This window comes from Salvelinus alpinus, chromosome 13 (genome assembly GCF_045679555.1).
Source record: "Salvelinus alpinus chromosome 13, SLU_Salpinus.1, whole genome shotgun sequence".
NCBI classification, from domain to species: Eukaryota; Metazoa; Chordata; class Actinopteri; order Salmoniformes; family Salmonidae; genus Salvelinus; species Salvelinus alpinus.
The window spans coordinates 4789716-4812409 of NC_092098.1; the positions used below are offsets into that span (position 1 = coordinate 4789716).

General features: G+C 40.8%; 1 protein-coding gene across 1 annotated transcript in view; it reads left to right on the forward strand.

The window, feature by feature from the left end:
* The first annotated feature begins 120 nt into the window (after nt 1-120).
* LOC139536843 (carotenoid-cleaving dioxygenase, mitochondrial-like) overlaps nt 121-22694 on the forward strand; it is a 94408-nt gene continuing 71834 nt past the window's right edge. Inside the window, exons 1-3 of the mRNA XM_071337499.1 lie at nt 121-1696; nt 17815-18031; nt 19297-19508. Coding sequence (XP_071193600.1) covers nt 1669-1696; nt 17815-18031; nt 19297-19508 — 457 coding nt within the window. The 5' untranslated portion in view covers nt 121-1668. The remainder of the gene's footprint in view (nt 1697-17814; nt 18032-19296; nt 19509-22694) is intronic.

Below are 22694 nucleotides of genomic sequence, written 5' to 3' on the forward strand. Positions count from 1 at the left end.
GCACACACTGTACATATCATTTTCTATTGTGTTATTGACTGTACGTTTGTTTATGTGTAACTCTGTGTTGTTGTTTTCGTCACACTGCTTTGCTTTATCTTGGCCAGGTCGCAGTTGTAAATGAGAACTTGTTCTCAACTGGCCTACCTGGTTAAATAAAGGTGAAATAAACATTTAATTAAAAAGTATCTGATCATCAATGAATTTGAGAAAAAGCCATTCGTTTTTTAGAACACAGCAACTGCATATCATCAGTTAGGCCTATATGCATTTGCAACTTTTGTTAATTTGGGAAAGTATCATTTTTAAGTTAATTTTATTTCATGATATTGTTGTTAAAAATAGATTTGCGTTGACTGTGATTAGGGCATGGGAATATAAGAGCATCTGCTAGGGTAAATTAACAAACTAGGCATGCATAGCTCGCCGCATGACCCTCAAACAAAAACTGACCAAAAGTGTGTTTCTAAAACTGAATTCAAAGGCCGTGTAGAATGACTGTATAGCCTAATAAGGGATTTTTCTTTTCATTATTTAATTCTAAGTAATATTTTTATTTATTTGTGCATTGGTTTTCAAGGAGTAGTAATAAATGTCCCAAGGTTCTACTGTACTACACTGTGTAGCCATCATCTGAATAGCCACACGGGGGAGTTGTATGCTAGTATATCAGAGATGATCTGAACGTGTAACAGGTTTACACTGTCTTTGCGTGTAGCCTTTAGCCCATACACAGTATATGTCCGGCCATATATGTTTGACCCACTGACTAAACCGGGGAAAGTGAAGACCCCCAGAGCACATTGACTGCCACCAGTCTATTCTCTATGTCCATTTTCTTATTTTATTACAAAAGTATTTATGTTTTTCAGATATCCATAATTTGAACAGGCCAGCATCCTTCCAGTTGATTAAAAAAATACACAATATATTGGTTTAAATGTCCAGTGGATGTATAGATACAGAGAACTATTATGCATTTTTCATTATAGTGCCATTAGAGAATAGTTGAATACTAATAGTAGAGGTGTGTGTGTGTGTGTGGGATGAAAGCAATGAAACTCATTTGACCCTTGCCCCTGTGAGGTAAGCTGTACAAATAACCCAAATGTGGTCATAATCACTTCCCACTGCAAGATGACTTAGCCTAAAGGTTCAAGTTCAAGCCTAAAAGCACTACACATCCTAGGAAACAACATGCAAAAAAAATCCAAAAATGCTTAAAACTACAAGAATTGCCTGTGAGAAGCAGTCATTTCATTCAATTCAGGAAGTAAACAAAAAAAGTACTACAGTGAAACAGGACCTATCACAATGGTTCTCTGCCTCTATACATTGAAATGAACCCCCGACCCTGGTGTGAAGGTCAGAAAAGGGACTGTTCTATAACTGTCCCTGTATTCTCCTCCCTGAATGATGCTGGCTCACTTTCCACTCTCTCCACCCCTCCCTGTCCCATTGTTCCTCAGCAATGGGTTATATACCAGGATTATATAATGCACCGCCTCCATATTGACTGCCAGTACAGTGTGTAGCTCACTAGCGTGCAGTGTAGAGAGCAACCAGCAAAAAAAGCTTTCTCTAAAAAAGGACAGTAGACCACTGTAGCTAACTGAATTCAACACACTGAATTATTCACACAGCAGCAGCAGTGTTCTAAGTCAAACCATGCCACCAATAAAGCTTGAGGTATCAGGTAAGGTTATTCTCCTCCTATAAAAGGTTAATCCTATATCTTGTTATTCTCTTTATCTATAACCTACAGCTTCATATTACTTTTGTATCCTAGGCTACAGCTGAATATGACAGTTTTTCCCTAGGCTCCAGCTGTTGGCATATTAGTTGTTTCATAATCTACATATTACTGCGTATTATAGCTGCATGCGATTGCTGTTTCCTAGGCTACATTTACATTTACATTTAAGTCATTTAGCAGACGCTCTTATCCAGAGCGACTTACAAATTGGCTACATATTACTGCATATTATAGCTGCATTTTACGGTTGTTTCCTAGGCTACATTTTACAGCATTTAGCTGCATATTACTGTTGTTTCCTAGGCTACATATTAATGCTTATTATATCCGCATTTTACTGTTGTTTCCTATGCTACATTACTGCATATTATAGCTGCACGTGACTGTTGTTGCCCTCGGTGTGGGTGTGTATCCTGTCCTTACTAAAAACAGGTGGCACATACAAATGGTAGTCTGGAATAGCCTGTTTGACTGAAAGATAAGACATGTTGGTCATAGAGACTATAATAATGCTGGCTGAAAAAGTATGTTTACTTTCTTGTTTGCAATGGGAACATACAGTGCCTTCAGAAAGTATTTATTTTTCCACATTTTGTTGATTTACAGCCTGCATTTTAAATTGATTAAATTGAATATGTGTGTCACTGGCCTACACACAATAGCCCACAATGTCAAAGTGGAATTATGTTTTTCTTCTTTTTTTTTTACAAATTCATTAACAACGAAAAGCTGAAATGTCTTGAGTCAATAAGTATTCAACCACTTTGTTTTGACAAAGTCAAAAATGTGATTAGCAAGTCACATAAGTTGCATGGACTCATTCTGTGTGCAATAATTGTTTTTTAACATGATTTCTGAATGACTTCCTCATCTCTGTACCCCACACATACAATTATCTGTAAGTTCCCTCAGTCGAGCAGTGAATTTCAAAGACAGATTCAACCACAAAGACCAGGGAGGTGTTCCAATGCCTCACAAAGAAGGGCACCTAGTGGTAGAAGAGTATGAATAAAAAAGTATACCTTGAATATCCCTTTGAGCATGGTGAAGTTATTAATTACACTTTGGATGGTGTATCAAAACACCCAGTCACTACAAAGATACAGGAGTCCTTCCTAACTCAGTTGCCGGAGAGGAAGGAAACCACGCAGGGATTTCACCATGATGCCAATGGTGACTTTAAAACAGTTACAAAGTTTAATGGCTGTGATAGGAGAAAACTGAGAATGGATCAACAACATGGTAGTTACTCCACAATATTAACCTAATTGACAGAGTGAAAAGAAGGAAGCCTGTACAAAATACAAATATTCCAAAACATGCATCCTGTTTGCAACAAGGCACTAAAATAATACTGCATAAAATGTGGCAAAGCAAATCAATTGTCCTAAATACAAAGTGTTAGGTTTGGGGCAAATTCAATACAACACATTACTGAGTTCCACTCTCCATATTTTCAAGCATAGTGGTTGCTGCATCATGTTATGGGTACGCTTGTAATCGTTAAGGACTGAGGAGTTTTTCAGGATGAAAAATATAAGGAATGGAGCTAAGCACAAGCAAATCCTAGAGGAAAACCTGGTTCAGTCTGCTTTCCACCAGACACTGGGAGATGAATTCACCTTTCAGCTGGTCAATAACCTAAAACACAAGTCCAAATCTACACTGGAGTTGTTTACCAAGAAGACAGTGAATGTACCGGAGTGGCCGAGTTACTGTTTTGACCTCAATCTGCTTGAAAATGCCTGTCTAGCAATTATCAACAACCAACTTGAAAAATATAGTACAATGCAGGTTTGTAAATCTCTTAGAGACTTACCCAGGAAGACCCAGAATTGTAAACTCTGCCAAATGTGATTCTAACATGTATTTACTCAGGGATGTGAATACTTATGTAAATTAGATATATCTGTATTTCGTTTTCAATAAATGTGCATAACATTTCTAAAAACCTGTTTTCACTTTGTCATAATGGGGTATTATGTGTACATGTGATTTTTAAATGTATAATCTATTTTGAATTCAGGCTGTAATGCAAAAAAATATGGAATAAGTCAAGGGGCATGAATACCGTCTGAAGGATATGTTGTAACACTGTCTTACGGTATGCTTTAATGCAGAAACATCTGCTGATAGAATACGTTATAGGAATATTAGAATATCGGAATGGACATTGGTATTCGAAAACTTGTGTGAGAATTCATTTTTGTGCAAAAATAGTGGTTCTGTGGGTGTCACCAAGTAGGCTGATACTTTATACCCTATTTCATAGTTTAGGCTGTAAAGTCCAATATGTATGTTAAATACATAAAATAGGCTGAATGCTTAAAGTGGTTAATTTCGCACTGGTTTTTAGATTCCCAAAATAAGAGCTAAGACGCTAATATTTGTGTAAATCAAATCATATCTTATTTGTGCGCCAAATGCGCCAAATACATGCGCCAAATACATGCGCCAAATACAACAGTGAAATGCTTACCTACAAGCCCTTAACCATCAATGCAGTTTTAAGAAAATAGCCCCAACAAATGTAAGAGTGCACTGGTGTCCAGGTAATTGAAGTAATAGGTACATATAGGTAGAGTTATTAAAGTGACAATGCATAGATAACAACGAAGAGTAGCAGCAGCGTAGAAGAGGAAAACTGCAAATAGTCTGGGTAGCCATTTGATTAGCTGTTCAGGAGTCTTATGGCTTGGGGGTAGAAGCTGTTTAGAAGCCTCTTGGACCTAGACTTGGCGCTCCGCTACCGCTTGCCGTGCGGTAGCAGAGAGAACAGTCTACGACTAGGATGGCTGGAGTCTTTGACAACTTTTAAGGCATTCCTCTGACACCGCCTGGTATAGAGGTCCTGGATGGCAAGAAGCTTGGCCTCGGTGATGTACTGGGCCATACGCACTACTCTCTGTACTTCCTTTCCGGTAGGAGGCAAAGCAGTTACCATACCAGGCAGTGTTGCAACCCGTCAGGATGCTCTCGATGGTGCAGCTGTAAAACATTTTGAGGATCTGAGGACCCATGCCAAAACTTTTCAGTCTCCTGAGGGGGAATAGGTTTTATCGAGCACTCTTCACGACTGTCTTGGTGTGCTTGGACCATGTTAGTTTGTTGGTGATGTGGACGCCAAGGAACTTGAAGCTCTCAACCTGCTACACTACAGCTCGTCGATGAGAATGAGGGCGTGCTTGGTCCTCCTTTTCCTGTAGTCCACAATCATCTCCTTTGTCTTGATCACGTTGAGGGAGAGGTTGGTGTCCTTGCACTACACTGTCAGGTCTCTGACCTCCACCCTATAGGCTGTCTCGTCATTGTCGTTGATCAGGCCTACCGCTGTTGTGTCATCAGCTAACTTAATAATGGTGTTGGAATCGTGCCTGGCCGTGCAGTCATGAGTGAACAGGGAGTACAGAAGGGGACTGAGCACGAACCTCCGAGGGGCCCCTGTGTTGATGATCAGCATGGAGGATGTGTTGTTACCTACCCTTACCACCTGGGGGTCCCCCGTCAGGAAGTCCAGGATCTAGTTGCAGAGGGAGGTGTTTAGTCCCAGGGTCCTTAGCTTAGTGATGAGCTTTGAGGGCAATATGGTGTTGAACGCTAAGCTGTAATCAATGAACAGCATTCTCACATAGGTGTTCCTTTTGTCCAGGTGTGAAAGGGCAGTGTGGAGTGCAATAGAGATTGTATCATCTGTGGATCTGTTGGTGCGGTATGCAAATTGAAATGGGTCTAGGGTTTCTGGGATAATGGTGTTGATGTGAGCCACTACCAGCCTTTCAAAACATTTCATGGCTACAGACGTGAGTGCTATGGGTCGGTAGTCATTTAGGTAGGTTACCTTAGTGTTCTTTGGCACAGGGACTATGGTGGTCTGCTTGAAACATGTTGGTATTACAGACTCAGACAGGGAGAGGTTGAAAATGTCAGTGAAGACACTTACCAGTTGGTCAGCGCATGCGCAAAGTACACGTCCTGGTATTTTGTCTGGTCCTGCGGCATTGTGAATGTTGACCTGTTTAAAGGTCTTACTCACATCGGCTGCGGAGAGCGTGATCACACAGTCGTCCGGAACAGCTGATGCTCTCATGCATGTTTCAGTGTTACTTGCCTCAAAGCGAGCATAGAAGATATTTAGCTTGTCTGGTAGGCTCGTGTCACAGGGCAGCTCTCGACTGTGCTTCTCTTCGTAGTCTGTAATAGTTTGCAAGCCCGGTCACATCCGACGAGCGTTGGAGCCGGTGTAGTGCGATTTGATCTTAGTCCTGTATTGATGCTTGCCTGTTTGATGGTTCATCGGAGGGCATGGCGTGATTGCTTATAAGCTTCTGGGTTAGAGTCCCGCTCCTTGAAAGTGGCAGCTCTAGCCTTTAGCTCAGTGCGAATGTTGCCTGTAAGCCATGGCCTCTGGTTGGGATATGTACGTACAGTCACTGAGGGGACAACTTCCTCAATGCACTTATTGATAAAGCCAGTGACTGATGTGGTGTACTCCTCAATGCCATTGGAAGAATCCCGGAACATTTTCCAGTCTGTGCTAGCAAAACAGAGCTGTAGTTTAGCATCTGCTTCATCTGACCAGTTTTTTTATAGACAGAGTCACTGGTGTTCCAGCTTTAATTGCTTGTAAGCAGGAAACAGGAGGATAGAATTATGGTCAGAATTGCCAAATCGAAGGCGAGGGAGAGCTTTGTATGTGTCTCTGTGTGTTGAGTAAAGGTGGTCTTGATTGTTTTTCCTCTGATTGCACATGCTGATAGACATGAGGTAAAACTGATTTAAGTTTCCCTGCATTAAAGTCCCCGGACGCTATGAGTGCCGCTTCTGGATGAGCGTTTTCCTGTTTGTTTATGGCGGTATACAGCTCATTGAGTGCGGTTTTAGTGCCAGCATTGATCTGTGGTGGTATGTAGACAGCTATGAAAAATACAGATAAACTCTCTGTCAGGTTTTGGCCAGGACTGTTCTGGTTTTTTGTCACTAGATGTCCCCATTGCACCTTTTTTGTACCTTTGTTTTTCCCTTGCTCTATTATTGTTTGCACCTGTATGTCGTTCCCTTGTTAGTATTTAATCCCTGTGTGTTCCTTAGTTCCTTGCTCAGTGTTTGTATGTTAGCACCCAGCCCCCAGCCCCAGCCCAAGCCTTGTTGTGAACATATATTTTTCTCTTGTTGGATTTTCCAGAGGTTCTCTGGTTTTGTTCTTTTGTATTTTGGATTAGTCTTTTAGGTTTGTTTTTTCCCTTGCTGTTTTTACCACTTTGTGGATTTTCTTTGTATTTTGGAAGTTATCTATTTTTTATTAAACCACCATCTCTAGTACTGCTGTGTCTGCCTCATCTTCTGGGTTCTGCCGATTTAGTGACTGTTTCTCGCACCGGGTCCTGACACTCTCTAGGTAGATAGTGTGGTCTACAGCTTATCATGAGATAATCTACCTCAGGCGAGCAAAACCTTGAGACTTCCTTAGATAGTGCACCAGCTGTTGTTTACATATATGCATAGGCCCCCAACCCGTGTCTTACCAGAGGCTGCTGTTCTATCCTGCCGATAGAGTGTATAACCAGCCAACTGTATGCTCTTAATGTCGTCGTTCAGCCACGACTCGGTGAAACATAAGATATTACAGTTTTTAATGTCCTGTTGGTTGGATATACGTGCTTTCAGTTCATCCCAAATACCCAAAAGAAAGACCCAAAACATCCACATCAAATGCAATGTTTTTCTTGACTAAGTAACATAGAAAATGAGCACTTTTTGTGGAGTATTATTTTACCATCCTTACAAAACACTTAATACACTTAGTACTTTACTTTGATAATCTGAATCAGCTGTATAGTGTTACAGCAAAAAAACGAAATGTGCACTCCTTGGAGTCCTGAGTTTGGGAAACGCTGGTCTAGGCTTATATGTTCAGGACTATTTTCTAAGTAAGAGAATATCAAAACTTTTTTTAACATTTAACCTGTCTTCTCTTGAGATTAAAGTATTGTACTGGAAGACATGAATTGCCACAATTGTTTGTTTTTAAAATTGTATTTTATTAAAAAGAAAATATTGCCCAAATTATCTTGAAGAAATGAATTTAAGGTTACAAAACAAATTGTGTGATGGGCACTTATTCAAATGGAACATAGGTCTCTAAAATAAACAACAGATGCTCATTTAAGTTCTGGGTCCATTCCTGTTAAGACGTCATAGAACCACATCAGTTAAATTAGTGAAAGAATTTCAACATGTTTTCAATTATCTTTGTGAATTGCAGTATGTCATTTATTTATAAAGAAAACTCGAAAGGATCCTGTAGCTCCGGACCTGAAGCAAGGATATGCATATTCTTGATACCATTTGAAAGGAAACTCTTTGAAGTTTGTGGAAATGTGAAGTTAATGTTGTAGAATATAACACATTAGATCTGGTAAAAGACAATAAAAAAAAAACATGGGTTCAAAGCTGTGTGCAAAGCTCTTATCAAGACAAAGGGTGGTTACTTTGAAGAATGTAAAATATATTTTGATTCGTTTAAAACTTGTTTGTTTACTATATGATTCCATATGTGTTATTTCATAGTTTTGATGTCTTCACTATTATTCTACAATGTAGAAAATAGTAAAACATTAAGAAAAACCCTTGAATGAGTAGGCGTGTCCAAACTTTTGACTGGTATTGTATATCAGGTTTATAACCAGAATGTTAACATTTATCTAAAAGTGAAGCTAGGTAATGGCTGCAAGGGTTAGTTGTAAAAACTTGTGAGAAAATGTTACAACTAACCCCGAGTAAAACTGGATGTTTTTGGTACATGCTTTCTTTTACTTTCAGCATTCCTACAATCCAGGAGTCATCAGGCCAGGTAGTCCTGAGGCATGGTCCTAGGGCTCAGGTCCTCCGAGAGAAGAGAAAGAGAGAGAATTAGAGGGAGCATACTTAAATTCACAAAGGACACCGGATAATAAAGGAGACCCTAGCCCCCTGACACAAACTATTGCAGCATTATTACTGGAGGCTGAGACAGGAGGGGTCGGGAGACACTGTGGCCCCGCCCGACAATAGTCCCGGACAGGGCCAACCAGGCAGGATATAACCCCACCCACTTTGCCAAAGCACAGCCCCCACACCACTAGAGGGATATCTTCAACCATCAACTTACTACCCTGAGACAAGGCCGAGTATAGCCCACGAAGATCTCCCCCACGGCACGAACCCAAGGGGGGCCCCAACCCAGACAGGAAGATCACGTCAGAGACTCAACCCACTCAAGTGACACACCCTTCCTAGGGATGGCATAGAAGAGCACCAGTAAGCCAGTGACTCAGCCCCCGTAATAGGGTTAGAGGCAGAGAATCCCAGTGGAGAGAGGGGAACCGGCCAGGCAGAGTCAGCAAGGGTAGTTTGTCGCGCCAGTGCCTTTCCGTTCACCTTCACACCCCTGTCTCTGACCATTTATCTACTCAAAAAATACAAACAAATCTATATAAACGTGTGCAAAGTGTTTGTGGGCTTTGCTACCATTGCGTGTAAGACACTAGAACCATTACAGTTATACAAATTGGAGTAATGTTATTTTTCAGCAGGTATTGCAGGATTCAGCTTAGCACACTTGGCAAACAACTGCTGGCAGAGCACACCAAAGCAGTGTGGGGTCTTGCGTCATACTGTACCCAGTCAACACACTGGGCTCGAGCCTTTTCCTTTTGAGACCCGGGTGACTCAGACTCGGCATGGGGCTTCATGCAGGCCGAGCTCTTCCTGAATACATTTGATATATTTCACCTCCAAGTCATCGAATTTACTAGGTCATTAAAACCTCAAATTTGTGACAGTCACTGTGGTCCTATAGCTATCAGAGATGGTCCCGATTTTGGACTTCATGTTACACAATACATATATGTTTTGTTCGATAAAGTTCATATTTATATCCAAAAACCTCTGTTTATATTAGCGACATGTTCAGAAATGCCTCCAAAATATCCGTAGAAATTGCAGAGAGCCACATCAAATAACAGAAATACTCATCATAAACTTTGATGAAAGATACATGTTTTACATAGAATTAAAGATAAACTTGTTCTTAATGCAACCGCTGTGTCAGATTTCAAAAAAGCTTTACGGCAAAAAAACAATATTCAATAATCTGAGAACAGCGTTCAGCCACAAAAGGAAGCCATACAGTTACCCGCCAAATTGTGGAGTCAACAAAAGTCATAAATAGCATTATAAATCTTCACTTACCTTTGCTGATCTTCGTCGGAATGCACTCCCAGGACTCACACTTCCACAAGAAATGTTTGTTTTGTTCAGTAATGTCCATCATTTATGTGCAAATAGCTACTTTTGTTAGCGTGTTTGGTAAACAAATCCAAAGTCACGAAGCGCGTTCACTAAAAGCAAACGAATTGTCAAAAAGTTCCGTAACAGTCATTAGAAACATGTCAAACGATGTATTGAATCAATCTTTAGTATGTTTTTAACATAAATCTTCAATAATGTTCCAACTGGAGAATTCCATTGTTTTCAGAAGTGCGATGGAACAGAGCTCCCTCTCATGTGAAAGCGCATGGTCCGAGCATGGTCAGCTCATGGCAGACCTTACTCATTCCTCACTCCTTCGGCCCCACTTCACAGTAGAAGCATCAGACAAAGTTCTAACGACTGTTGACATCTAGTGGAAGCCGTAGGAAGTGCAAACTGACCCATATCCCACTGTGTATTCGATAGGCGATGAGTTGAAAACATACAAACCTCAGATTTCCCACTTCCTGGTTGGATTTTTTTCTCAGGTTTTTGCCTGCCATAGGAGTTCTGTTATACTCACAGACATCATTCAAACAGTTTTAGAAACTTCAGAGTGTTTTCTATCCAATACTAATAATAATATGCATATATTAGCAACTGGGACTGAGGAGCAGGCAGTTTACTCTGGGCACCTCTGGGCATCTTTTCATCCAAGCTACTCAATACTGCCACTGCAGCCATAAGAAGTTAACATGCATGAAACCAAGGCTTTTACGGTTACAGAAGTCAACAAATGAGAGCGCCTGGGAAATGGAAGTGGAGCTAGGCACTGCAGGGCCTGGATTAACCTCTACATCACCAGAGGAACAGAGGAGGAGTAGGATAAAGGTACGGCTAAAGGCTACAAGAACTGGTCATCTAGTGCATTCGGAACAGAGAGTAAAAAAAGCAGGTTTCTTGTTGCGGAAGAATAGATTCAAGGCATAATGTACAGACAAAGGTATGGTAGGATGTGAATACAGTGGAGGTAAACCTAGGCATTGAGTGACAATGAGAGAGGTTGTCTCTAGAGACACCATTTAAACCAGGTGAGGTCACTGCATGTGTGGGAGGTGGAACAAAAGGGCTAGCTAAGGCATATTGAGCAGGGCTGGAGGCTCTACAGTGAAATAAGACAATAATGACTAACCAAAACAGCAATGGACAAGGCATATTGACATTAGGGAGAGGCCTAGCCTATAGTAAGCTGATGGAATCCTCTTCTTTTTAATCAAGGCAATCGGTCTGTTTTCTCACACAATTGCAAAGCCTAGAGAAATGTTGAGCAACATGAGCTCATGGGCTCTCATGAAGTGTTTGATTCGATTTTTGATCACATTTGCAATGATGTCAGGGTGATTAGAGGGACAATAGAGTGCTGAGTACCAGGCAGTTAGCAAGTTTGGTAGGCTACTAATGACCATCAGCAGCATCAGAGCTTGGAGAGGCCTAATTTACCATGACTAAACAGTCACATGGAATTTGACTGCCTTCATGACTCGTGACTGCCAGTGTGGCAGTAATATAGTCACCGTAACAGCTCTACCCCTTGATATTGTGCATCTGAAGCAGAGAATAGCTTTACTCACACATTGTTTACATTTGTCAGCTATATGTTCAATTTAAATACAATACCAGTCGACAATGTATGAAGCTAATCATTATAATATATTTTGTACATTACTTGTGCTGCAACTAAATTGTTCAGTACAAATCCAACCCTTGTAATTTAGGTGGTGAAATGTCTGGAAAGAGGAGATAATGGGATGATTCTTAGCTTAAAACATACAACTACTACTACCAAGACTACCACAACAATGACATTGTCTATGCCAAATGTGTAAAACGTGTAAAAGAAAGACAATAGTTGGGCTATAAGAAATACTTTTTATTCAATGGGGCTAGGCAAAGCAGAGATGACAACATTTCATTTCACCCATACAACAATGTAGCATATTATTAAAGTACAGTATTTTACAAGTTCCAAATTACATTGTATATATTCATACAGTTTAAGGGGGCACTTTTGTCTTGACACCAAGGTGAAGGTAATCTCTACTTAAATGGCACAACAGAACCATTCAGATTGTCCAAAGTACAGCATATGACAACCATCTCATATAACTGAGGGATGTCTCCTTTCATATCTGTAAAAGAACAGATAAGTAGAAACTGATGCTGTTGCAGCATTACTCATCTTCACAGTGGGACATGGGTGTCTTGAAATGAGAAGCACACCTGATGTTAGAATATCACTTCTTCAGGTTACCTATATCATCAGGGCTTTGAAGTCCTTGGTTGTTAATTAATTAATTCAGGTGTTTTATTGTCATATAAATATTAAATATATTGTTGGGCAGGAACAACCAATAGTCAACACATCAAGTTGTCCTATCCCATTGAGGCATTTGTCGTATAATGTCATGTCCTTACATTTTCCCTCTTATGCATAGAGTTCTCAAAAAGTATAATTGAGTTATCATATGAATGTATGATAACCACTGGAGTTTTTTTGGGACAATAATATCCATCCACCAGGCTACTGTATGTAGACATCATATTGTACAATTTGTGTCTCCCCTTTTCATGGTCACGGCTAGAAGGGATCCAGCTTTTGTAAAATGAACATAATGTTTGACATTTCATAGCAGATTAGGAAAATGTAAACAGCAGGATAGGAGAATTAAGTTAAGGGTTAGTTAGGTTAGCTCAAATGCAAAATTTGACAAAAGCTGCTTTTGTCAAAAAGCATTTGACAAAAGCTGGATCCCTTTTAGTCAGGACCCCTGTTCGGCCTAGAGCACATGGTTGCTTTCAAGACAAGGTCGCTTTTATTTATCTGTTGTCAGTGTCAGAAGAGTAGGCCTGTACAAACATCGTATTTAAAAAGAATCTGCTAATGCCATATAAAGTGTAGTAGAATTGCATGAAAGGTTAATCAAAGGCCACATTCTTCCCCGAAACTTGAAACTCAGGTGACACATGCTAATAGCTAGACTACAAGCTATCAAGCTAGCTAGCTCATTTTGGCTAATTTAGGGTAGGTGTTTAACACCTGGTTAGCATAACGGTTAAATTAAACTTGGAATTGATCAGACTTGACTTACCAGTGATGAAATAAACGTGGCAAACCCTGTATTGACAGCTGTCTGGGTTCAGGTCTTGACGGGCAAAAAGGTTTCTTAGCTTTTCTGACCGTTCTTGAGTCTTATCTCATTGGTGTCACCAATGGTGTTTCATGATTGTGGGACATCTGTAAATGTATATTTTTTCCTGTTTTCTTTCCTGCGTTGTTAGAGCAGCCAAATACACCACAGAAAATGACCGTGGTGATGAATCAACTAGTTTTAGTCACTGTTATCATGCAGTTGGGGTAGCTCCTCGGCTGTTGTCAGAATATTTAATGTGGTGGTCTTCCAACATGGCCGCCAGGAAGCCATAAAACCTTAACAAAGAAGAACCAGAAGTTCCAGCTAAAACACTAGGCTCGTCAGTTAAGAACAAATTCTTATTTACAATGATGGCCTACCCAGGCCAAACCCGAACGACGCTGGGCCAATTGTGCGCCGCCCTATGGGACTCCCTATCATGGCCGGTTGTGATACAGCCTGGAATAAAATCAGGGTCTGTAGTGACAACTCTAGCACTGAGATGAAGTGCCGTAGATCACTGCGCCACTCGGGAGCCCTATATGCAAATATATCATTTCTATATATGGATCTGTGACATTTACTTTGAACAGGACTGTGTTTACAGCTGTGATCATGAGCAGATGCGCTTGTTTTGAGATCAAAGAGCTGCATGTCGCCCAGTGTGCACATGTTGTTCATATCCTTTGCTAGTTAGTGAGTTATTAGACCGTGTGTAGTCAGCAATGAGGGAGTGATTGCTTCCTACAAGAGCACAAAATGTGTACATTTCTAGACATTGTTGAAAAGCAAGTCAGGTAAAAGTTTTTCTTAAAGGGCCAGTGTTGTATTTTGAGATGGGCTTGAATAGGCTAAGTAGCCAATAGGCAGAGGGTAGCATAATTTGTCTGATTCTCTGCAATAATGGTATGGGAATAATAACGCTTTTTATTATGTAAAGTGGTTTCTTGCAACATACACTTTTTTTCCAGTCACCTCTATCAGGTTTGAAGGTAAGACCCAGATGCAGACCACGTTGAATAAACAATAGTTTAATGTTCCAACAGGGGCAGGCAATAGACAGGCAGGGGTCAGTAAACCAGAGGTGGGGCAACAGTACCGGGCGGCAGGCAGGCTCAGGCAGAGGTCGGTAATCCAGAGGGGGGGAAAGGTAGAGGTCGGCAGGGTCAGGGGCAGGCAGCGTGGTCAGGCAGGCGGGCTCGGAGTTGGGACAGGCAAGGGTCGAAACCAGGAGGGCGAGAAAAGAGAGACTGGAAAAAGAAGGAGCTGAGACACAAAAAGCTGGTTGACTTGAACAAACAAGACGAATTGGCAACAAACAGAGAACACGGGTATAAATACACATGGGATAATGGGGAAATGTTAGGTTAGATTACTCGATTATTACTGCATTGTCGGAACTAGAAGCACAAGCATTTCACTACAGTCGCATTAACATCTGATAACCATGTGTATGTGACAAATAACATTTGATTTGATTTGAAGATAGCTGACACCTGGACGGGGGTGGAAACAATCACAGACAGGTGAAACAGATCAGGGTGTGACAACCTCCTTGTTTGAAGGACAAGTGGATAAACAGGTTAATGTCAAGCCCTGCATGTTTCCCCCCCCCAAAGTCTAATGGAATATAGGCCTACATTGAACTCCACACATTGGCTGCTACTGTAGGCTGAATGATAGAACAGCTATTTCCATGTTATTAAAATGTTATGCATTTTCTCCATCGTTTTCGATGGTATACCACTCTGTTAGGTCTACATTATGATCAAATAGCCATAGTAACTTACTTGGTCACTGTTAAAATTAACTTCGCTTTTTCTTCCTCTCTACTGCAACCACAGCCTACATAACACACACACAGGTACCGGGAGGCGGGACAGACAGTTTCCCTGTGATCGTTAACTTTGTGACTGACAGGCGCCTGTCCTGTCAATAGATCACTAGGAGATGCATATTGTTCATTCTAGCGCAGGGATTGGATTCTGGTGTGTTAGCTGGGGCCCTAAGGACTGGAGTTGCCAATCCCTGTTCGAGTGGGAGAGGGCTTGGCTAACTTTATCTCTGACTTGCGAATTGAAAAGTAGCCTAATTAATTAAAGTGAAAAAAAATAGGCCTCACGGCTGAAAATGAGTGTGTAACCTGCTGTATAGCAGACAGAAAGCACTAGTGGGAAACACTCGTTAACACAAATATTAGCGTCTTAGTTCTTATTGTGGGACTCTGAAAACAAGTGTGAAGTCAGCAGCATTAAGCATTCAGCCTATTATATGCATTGAACGTACATATTGGACTGTACAGTCTACGCTAAAGATTGTGCACCCATGAAATGGGGTATCAGCCTGCCCACTGACATCCACGTAGAGTTTACACATATTAGCGTCTTAGCTCTTACTAGAGAACTTTAGCTGGGGGAAATCAGCTCACCATACAGTCTACTGAACATAGATATTTGACTGTACAGACTAAGCTAGAGATTGTGCACCCAGGAAATTAAGTATCAGCCTACAGAACACAACTGTGAAGAGTTTTCTCAAATATTAGCTTCATAGCACTTATTGTGGGACTTTGAAACTGTTGTGAAATGAGTCACATTCAGCTCATAAGTCAGTCTACTATGCATTGAAAATGCATATTGCAATGTGCAGCCTTAGGTATGGATCTTGGATCCATGAAATGTGGGTATCAGTCTACTCAGTGACATCCACATATTACAATTCTGAAGGGTTTACACAAATATTAGCATCGTAGCTCATAATAGGGAACTTGAACTATGGGAAATCCCCTCACTATAGACCTATTGTGCGTATTGACAGTCATATTGCAATGTAGAACCTTACCTATGTATCTTGGGTCCATGGAAGGGAGTATCAGCCTACTGTTCATGCCGGAACCAATGGGGTGCTCAGGGGGGATTCATGCAGGTACCAATGTGATGCTCGAGAGGGGGGGTATTCAAGAGGAACGAAAGAGAGATCAATCTCAGTCATTTAAGTTTTTTGCAAGGCAAGCATGAGGCCCCAACAGGATTTGTGAAAGTATTTTGTGGTGGTGATTTTTCTGGTGGTAAGACTATGCTTCTGCTTGGTGTATAAACAGTTCACTGTGACTGAGGCCTTGTGTGGAGAATTAAGATGTATTTACTGAGGTTAATCAGAGCAAAAATCTCTTGCCAAGTCCAAACAGTCTTCATAATTACATTTTATAATTAAGCAATAAAGCACGAGGGGGAGTGGTATATAGCCAATATTCCACAGCTAAGGGCTGTTCTTATGCATGACGCAACGCGGTGTGCCTGGATATAGCCCTTAGCAGTGGTAGAATATATAGGATATATCTAGAATATATAGGTGTCAAGGCTCAGGAGAAGACCCAGATGCATACAGTTTCGAAGTAACACAAGTTTATTACAAAAACAGGGGGGCAGGCAAACGACAGGTCAATGGCAGACAGAGGTCAGTAATCCAGAGCAGAGCCCGAAAGGTACAGAACGGCAGGCAGGCTCAGGGTAAGGGCAGGCAGAGGTCAGTAATCCAGGGTGGTGTGACAAGGTACAGAACGTCAGGCAGGCTCAGGGTCGGGGAAGTCAGAATGGTCAAAACCGGGAAAAGTAGAAAACAGGAACAAGAGAAAGACAGGCACACAGGAGAAAAAATGCTAGTAGGCTTGACGAAACAAAACTAACTGGTAGCAGACAAACAGAGAACACAGGTATAAATACACTTGTGATAATGGGGAAGATGGGCGACACATGGAAGAGGGTGGAGACAAGCACAAAGACAGGTGAAATAGATCAGGGTGGGAATCATAGGACAGAGAAGGTGAGACATGTGCATTACACATTGCATGCAAAAAAACTAAAACCAGTTGACTAAACAAATCTAATTTAAAAACATTTCCAATATTAATAGTTTTGGCATATGTCCTGATACAGCATTCAAACTATTTTTGTTGTTGTAGTAAAGTGGGAAAAATAATTGAGTGAGGTACAGTACCAGTCCAAAGTTTGGGCACACCTACTCATTCAATGGTTTTTCTTTAGCCGGTTGAGAGAATGTCAAAAGTGTGCAAAGCTGTAATCAAGGCAAAGGGTGTCTACTTTGAAGAATCTCAAATGTTTTATATATTTTGATTTGTTTAACACTTTTTTGGTTACTACATGATTCCATACGTGTTATTTCATAGTGTTGATGTCTTCACTATCATTCTACAATGTAGAAAATAGTAAAAATAAAGAAAAACCCTGGAATGAGTAGGTGGGTCCAAACCTTTGACTGGTACTGTATCTACTGTATGTACAGTATGTATGGTGTAGGGCAGATATGTAGTTAATGGGATATTAGGCTTTGCCTTTACCTATATACTGGATAAAACAACATCAGAAACCACAGCTGTTTGTAAAACCAGGATACATCTAACCATGAATGAAAAGTTTGACATTTCCAAAGTTCATATTCATGACCTATTTTCAAAAAACAGAATGTTTCGTCATGGTTTGTATGAGCATGGTCTGGTCTACAACCAGCCTACTGCAGGTCACTGAATGTTTAGGTTTGGTTTGGTTTGTGTGTCGTGGGACTCACAGCATCCTAGAGGTTCAAGAGGTACACAAATAAAAGTATCTATTTTTTTTGCAGATGCGACCACCACACCGTCTAGTGATGCCAAACCAAAGGAGCTCAATAAGTGTAGCCAGCTAGAGCTGAAGGGTCTGGAGTCTATCGCCCCTCTGGTGCGGTCCGTGGAGGAGACCCCAGAGCCCATCGCCACAGAGGTGCGTGGGACCATCCCTACCTGGATCCGAGGCAGCCTCCTCCGCAACGGCCCGGGGAAGTTTGAGTTCGGAAACCAACAGTGAGTCACACCTTTAGCCACATTTTTTGGAACAACTTAGACCTGCGGCCATTAGACCAGTAGAATAAAACTAAAATAAGCACAAGTAGGCTACACATTGGAATAACAAGGATGGGGTTCAGAGACATACATCAACACGTATCCTTAGAAGGACGTTAGGCTGTTCCCAGACCTGTTTGTGCTTCTCTTGCCAACTCCTGTAGTGCTATGGACAACAACCATAGGAGTTGGCAAGACAATACAAACAGATCTAGAACCACGCTATATGGATGCATGATGAATCCACCTCCACTGTATTCATGACTAATCTAATCTATCTTCACTGTCCTTTTCTATCCACTAACCCTGAACCTATCCCTAACCTTTAACCCATAAGAGGCTAAGCCATGTTAGGGGGGTTGCTACTAAGCTATATGGAATTGTTTTATGACGGTCGTACCAGGATCAATTTGATTTTGAATTTTAAGACCCCTTGAAGACCCCCTGTTATTAGCCCACATGAACACATTGAATAATACATTCACTACATGGAACAACAGATTGTCCCCCCCAAAAAAGTTAAAGGAAGATTGTTCTGAAGTGTCTGTACTATATCTGAGAGATGTTTTTTAATTTTTCTATTTACCGAAACCCTTTTTTTTCACTAAACAGACTCCATATATCCTTCCATACATTTTTGGGATGGGTAATTGGGGACCTTCAGACAAGTCTTGAGGCCTGTGTGCGTTCTAAACCAAAACAACCGACATGTTCGTGAGAGTCTCACCTTTACACCGAGGGATCATATTAGTTTGTAGTCCAAACAGTTCGGACACTATAGACAGAAGTTGGTAGATCAGCTGTACCGACTTCAGACTAGTCCCACATCAGACGAAGTGTAGAGCAAAACAGAGAACACCATAATGTTCATAAGAGTCTCATCTTTCCATAGAGGTGTCATACTAGTTCGTAGGCTAAACAATTCGGATGCTACAAACGATTTTGTGAGAAAAACGATTTTCAGGATGTCTCTTGGTCTGACAAACACTGATCTAGAGCTGTCCACTTTCTATTTTATTCAACCTTTATATAACTAAGCAGATGTGGAGGATTGAGACGCATCCAACGTAAAAAAAAACAGATGTCTCTTGCTTAAATTGACAGATTTTTATGGGGATATTTGTATTATGCTAATTAGATTTACTCAGGGGCGCAGACATCAATCTTAGTTTTTTTTTAACACTTTCCCTTGGCCTTACCTATCCCTACTGTCCTTTATTCTTCAGCTACAACCACTGGTTTGATGGGATGGCCATGCTGCACCAGTTTAAGATTGAGGATGGCAAGGTGACCTATAGGAGTCGCTTCCTGCAGAGTGATGCCTACAAGAAGAACAGCGAGAGGGACCGCATCATGGTGTCAGAGTTCGGCACGGTGGCCATGCCCGACCCCTGCAAGAACTTCTTCCTGCGTTTCCTCTCTCGCTTCGAGATGATAGGTGAGTCACAGTCACAGAGAGAGTGGAGAGGGGGTGGAAATAAACCAAGCAGCTTTACGAATGATATTTTGAGCAACACTTTACACTTGCACTTACACCTAGTAACTTTAATTAATACGGTAACAGCATTGTCATTATACATGTCATCATAGTTTTGCAATTGTATAGTAGTTGACCGGTTCCTGATTTCCTCAAAAATTCTAGCTATTAGACAAAGACATAACATACTCAGTGCTTTGTTGTACCATTCAGTGTCAATGTCTTCACTCCTAAAGTAAATGTAGGCTATTACAATTATTCATCTAGTGTTCTGCGCAGTGCACACCGCATATTAAGAAATAAAAATATCAATACATAATAGTAGATATGGTTATCCAAGCAATAACAATTTCCCTCAAGCAGCAAAAATAAATAAATACTGATGAATAAATACAAATAAATGAAACGGAAGAAGGCATTTAAACCCGGTTGGGCCAAAAGAGAGGATTGAAGTGTGAAAGAAAGGCCTACCTACATGCAAACAATCTATACGTACGTGTTCTTTTGTGTCTGGAGTTAAAAATTACATGACAGATAGAACACAATGTATATCTACTGAACCTGTTCAAATCAGGTTTCCTTTACATTAAGAATATCGACATGTCTGTCCATTTTTTTTTACCTGCACTTGTATGCTGACGATACTGTTGTGTATGACTTCGCCCCCACGGTTGACCAGGTTCTATCTGAACAAAAATTCTGCCTTCATTGTATTGAAGAATAACATTATTGACCTGAAAAATAGCACTGAATGCAGGTAAAACTAAGCACATGTTGTTCTCTACAGCGCATAAAAAAAGTCTGATGATTTAAGCATATGTACTTTGGATGTTGTCCATATTGATCGTGACTGTGCTATAAATATCTGTGCATTTGCATAGTTAAAAAGCATATTGATGAGTTAGTTAAGAAAGTGGTGAAGAAAAGTGCTTCTTCCATAGAAATAGGTCCTGCTTCTCACTAAATAGTAGAAAGGAGATTATTCAGTCAACGTTCCTATCGGTCCTAGACTGTTAAAAATAAAGAAAAACCCTTGAATGAGTAGGTGTGTCCAAACGTTTGACGTGTACTGTATATATATAGAGACATACAGTACATACATACATACATACATACATACATACATACATACATACATACATACATACATACATACATACATACATACATACATACATACATACATACTGTACATACATACAGTATATCACAAAAGTGAGTACACCCCTCACATTTTTGTAAATATTTGAGTATATCTTTTCATGGGACAACACTGAAGAAATGACACTTTGCTACAATGTAAAGTAGTGAGTGTACAGCTTGTATAACAGTGTAAATTTGCTGTCCCCTCAAAATAACTCAACACACAGCCATTAATTTCTAAACCGCTGGCAACAAAAGTGAGTACACCCCTAAGTGAAAATGTCCAAATTGGGCCCAAAGTGTCAATATTTTGTGTGGCCACCATCATTTTCCAGCACTGCCTTAACCCTCTTGGGCATGGAGTTCACCAGAGCTTCACAGGTTGCCACTGGAGTCCTCTTCCCCTTCTGATAGGCTTATTGACGTCATTTGAGTCAATTGGAGGTGTACCTGTGGATGTATTTCAAAGCCTACCTTCAAACTCAGTGCTTCTTTGCTTGACATCATGGGAAAATCAAAAGAAATCAGACATGACCTCAGAAAAAATATTGTAGACCTCCACAAGTTTCCAAACGCCTGAAGGTACCACGTTTATCTGTACAAACAATAGTACGCAAGTATAAACACCATGGGACCACGCAGCGTCATACCGCTCAGGAAAGAGACGCGTTCTATCTCCTAGAGATGAACGTACTTTGGTGCGAAAAGTGAAAATCAATCCCAGAACAACAGCAAAGGACCTTGTGAAGATGCTGGAGGAAACAGGTACAAAAGTCTCTATATGCACAGTAAAACGAGTACCATACTAACCTAACCTGAAAGGCCTTCAGCAAGGAAGAAGCCACTGCTCCATAACCACCATAAAAAAAAGCCAGACTACGGTTTGCAACTGCACATGGGGACAAAGATCGTACTTTTTGGAGAAATGTTTTCTGGTCTGATGAAACAAAAATAGAACTGTTTGGCCATAATGAACATCGTTATGTTTGGAGGAAAAAAGGGGAGGCTTGCAAGCCGAAGAACACCATCCCAATCGTGAAGCACGGGAGTGGCAGCATCATGTTGTCAGGGTGCTTTGCTGCAGGAGGGAATGGTGCACTTCACAAAATAGATGGCATCACGAGGAAGAAAAATGATGTGGATATATTGAAGCAACATCTCAAGACATCAGTCAGGAAATTAAAGCTTGGTCGCAAATGGGTCTTCCAAATGGACAATGACCCCAAGCATACTTCCAAAGTTGTAGCAAAATGGCTTAAGGACAACAAAGTCAAGTTATTGGGGTGGCCAGCACAAAGCCCTGACCATAACATTTTTGGGCACAACTGAAAAAGCGTGTGCAAGCAAGAAGGCCTACAAACCTGACTCAGTTACACGAGCTCTGTCAGGAGGAATGGGCCAAAATTCACCCAACTTATTGTGGGAGGCTACCCAAAACTTTTGACCCAAGTTAAACAATTTAAAGGCAATGCTACCAAATACTAATTGAGTGTATGTAAACTTCTGACCCATTGGGAATGTGATGAAAGAAATAACATCTGAAATAAATCATTCTCTCTACTATTACTCTGACATTTCACATTCTTAAAATGAAGTGGTGATCCTAACTGACATAAGACAAGGGATTTTTACTATGATTAGATGTCAGGAACTGTGAAAAACTGAGTTTAAATGTATTTGGCTGAGGTGTATGTAAACTTCTGAATACAACTGTATATATTTTTTTATTTTTTTTATTTTACCATTATTTTACCAGGTAAGTTGACTGAGAACACATTCTCATTTGCAGCAACGACCTGGGGAATAGTTACAGGGGAGAGGAGGGGGATGAATGAGCCAATTGTACACTGGGGATTATTAGGTGACCGTGATGGTTGAGGGCCAGATTGGGAATTTAGCCAGGACACCGGGGTTAACACCCCTACTCTTACGATAAGTGCCATGGGATCTTTAATGACCTCAGAGAGTCAGGACACCCGTTTAACGTCCCATCCGAAAGACGGC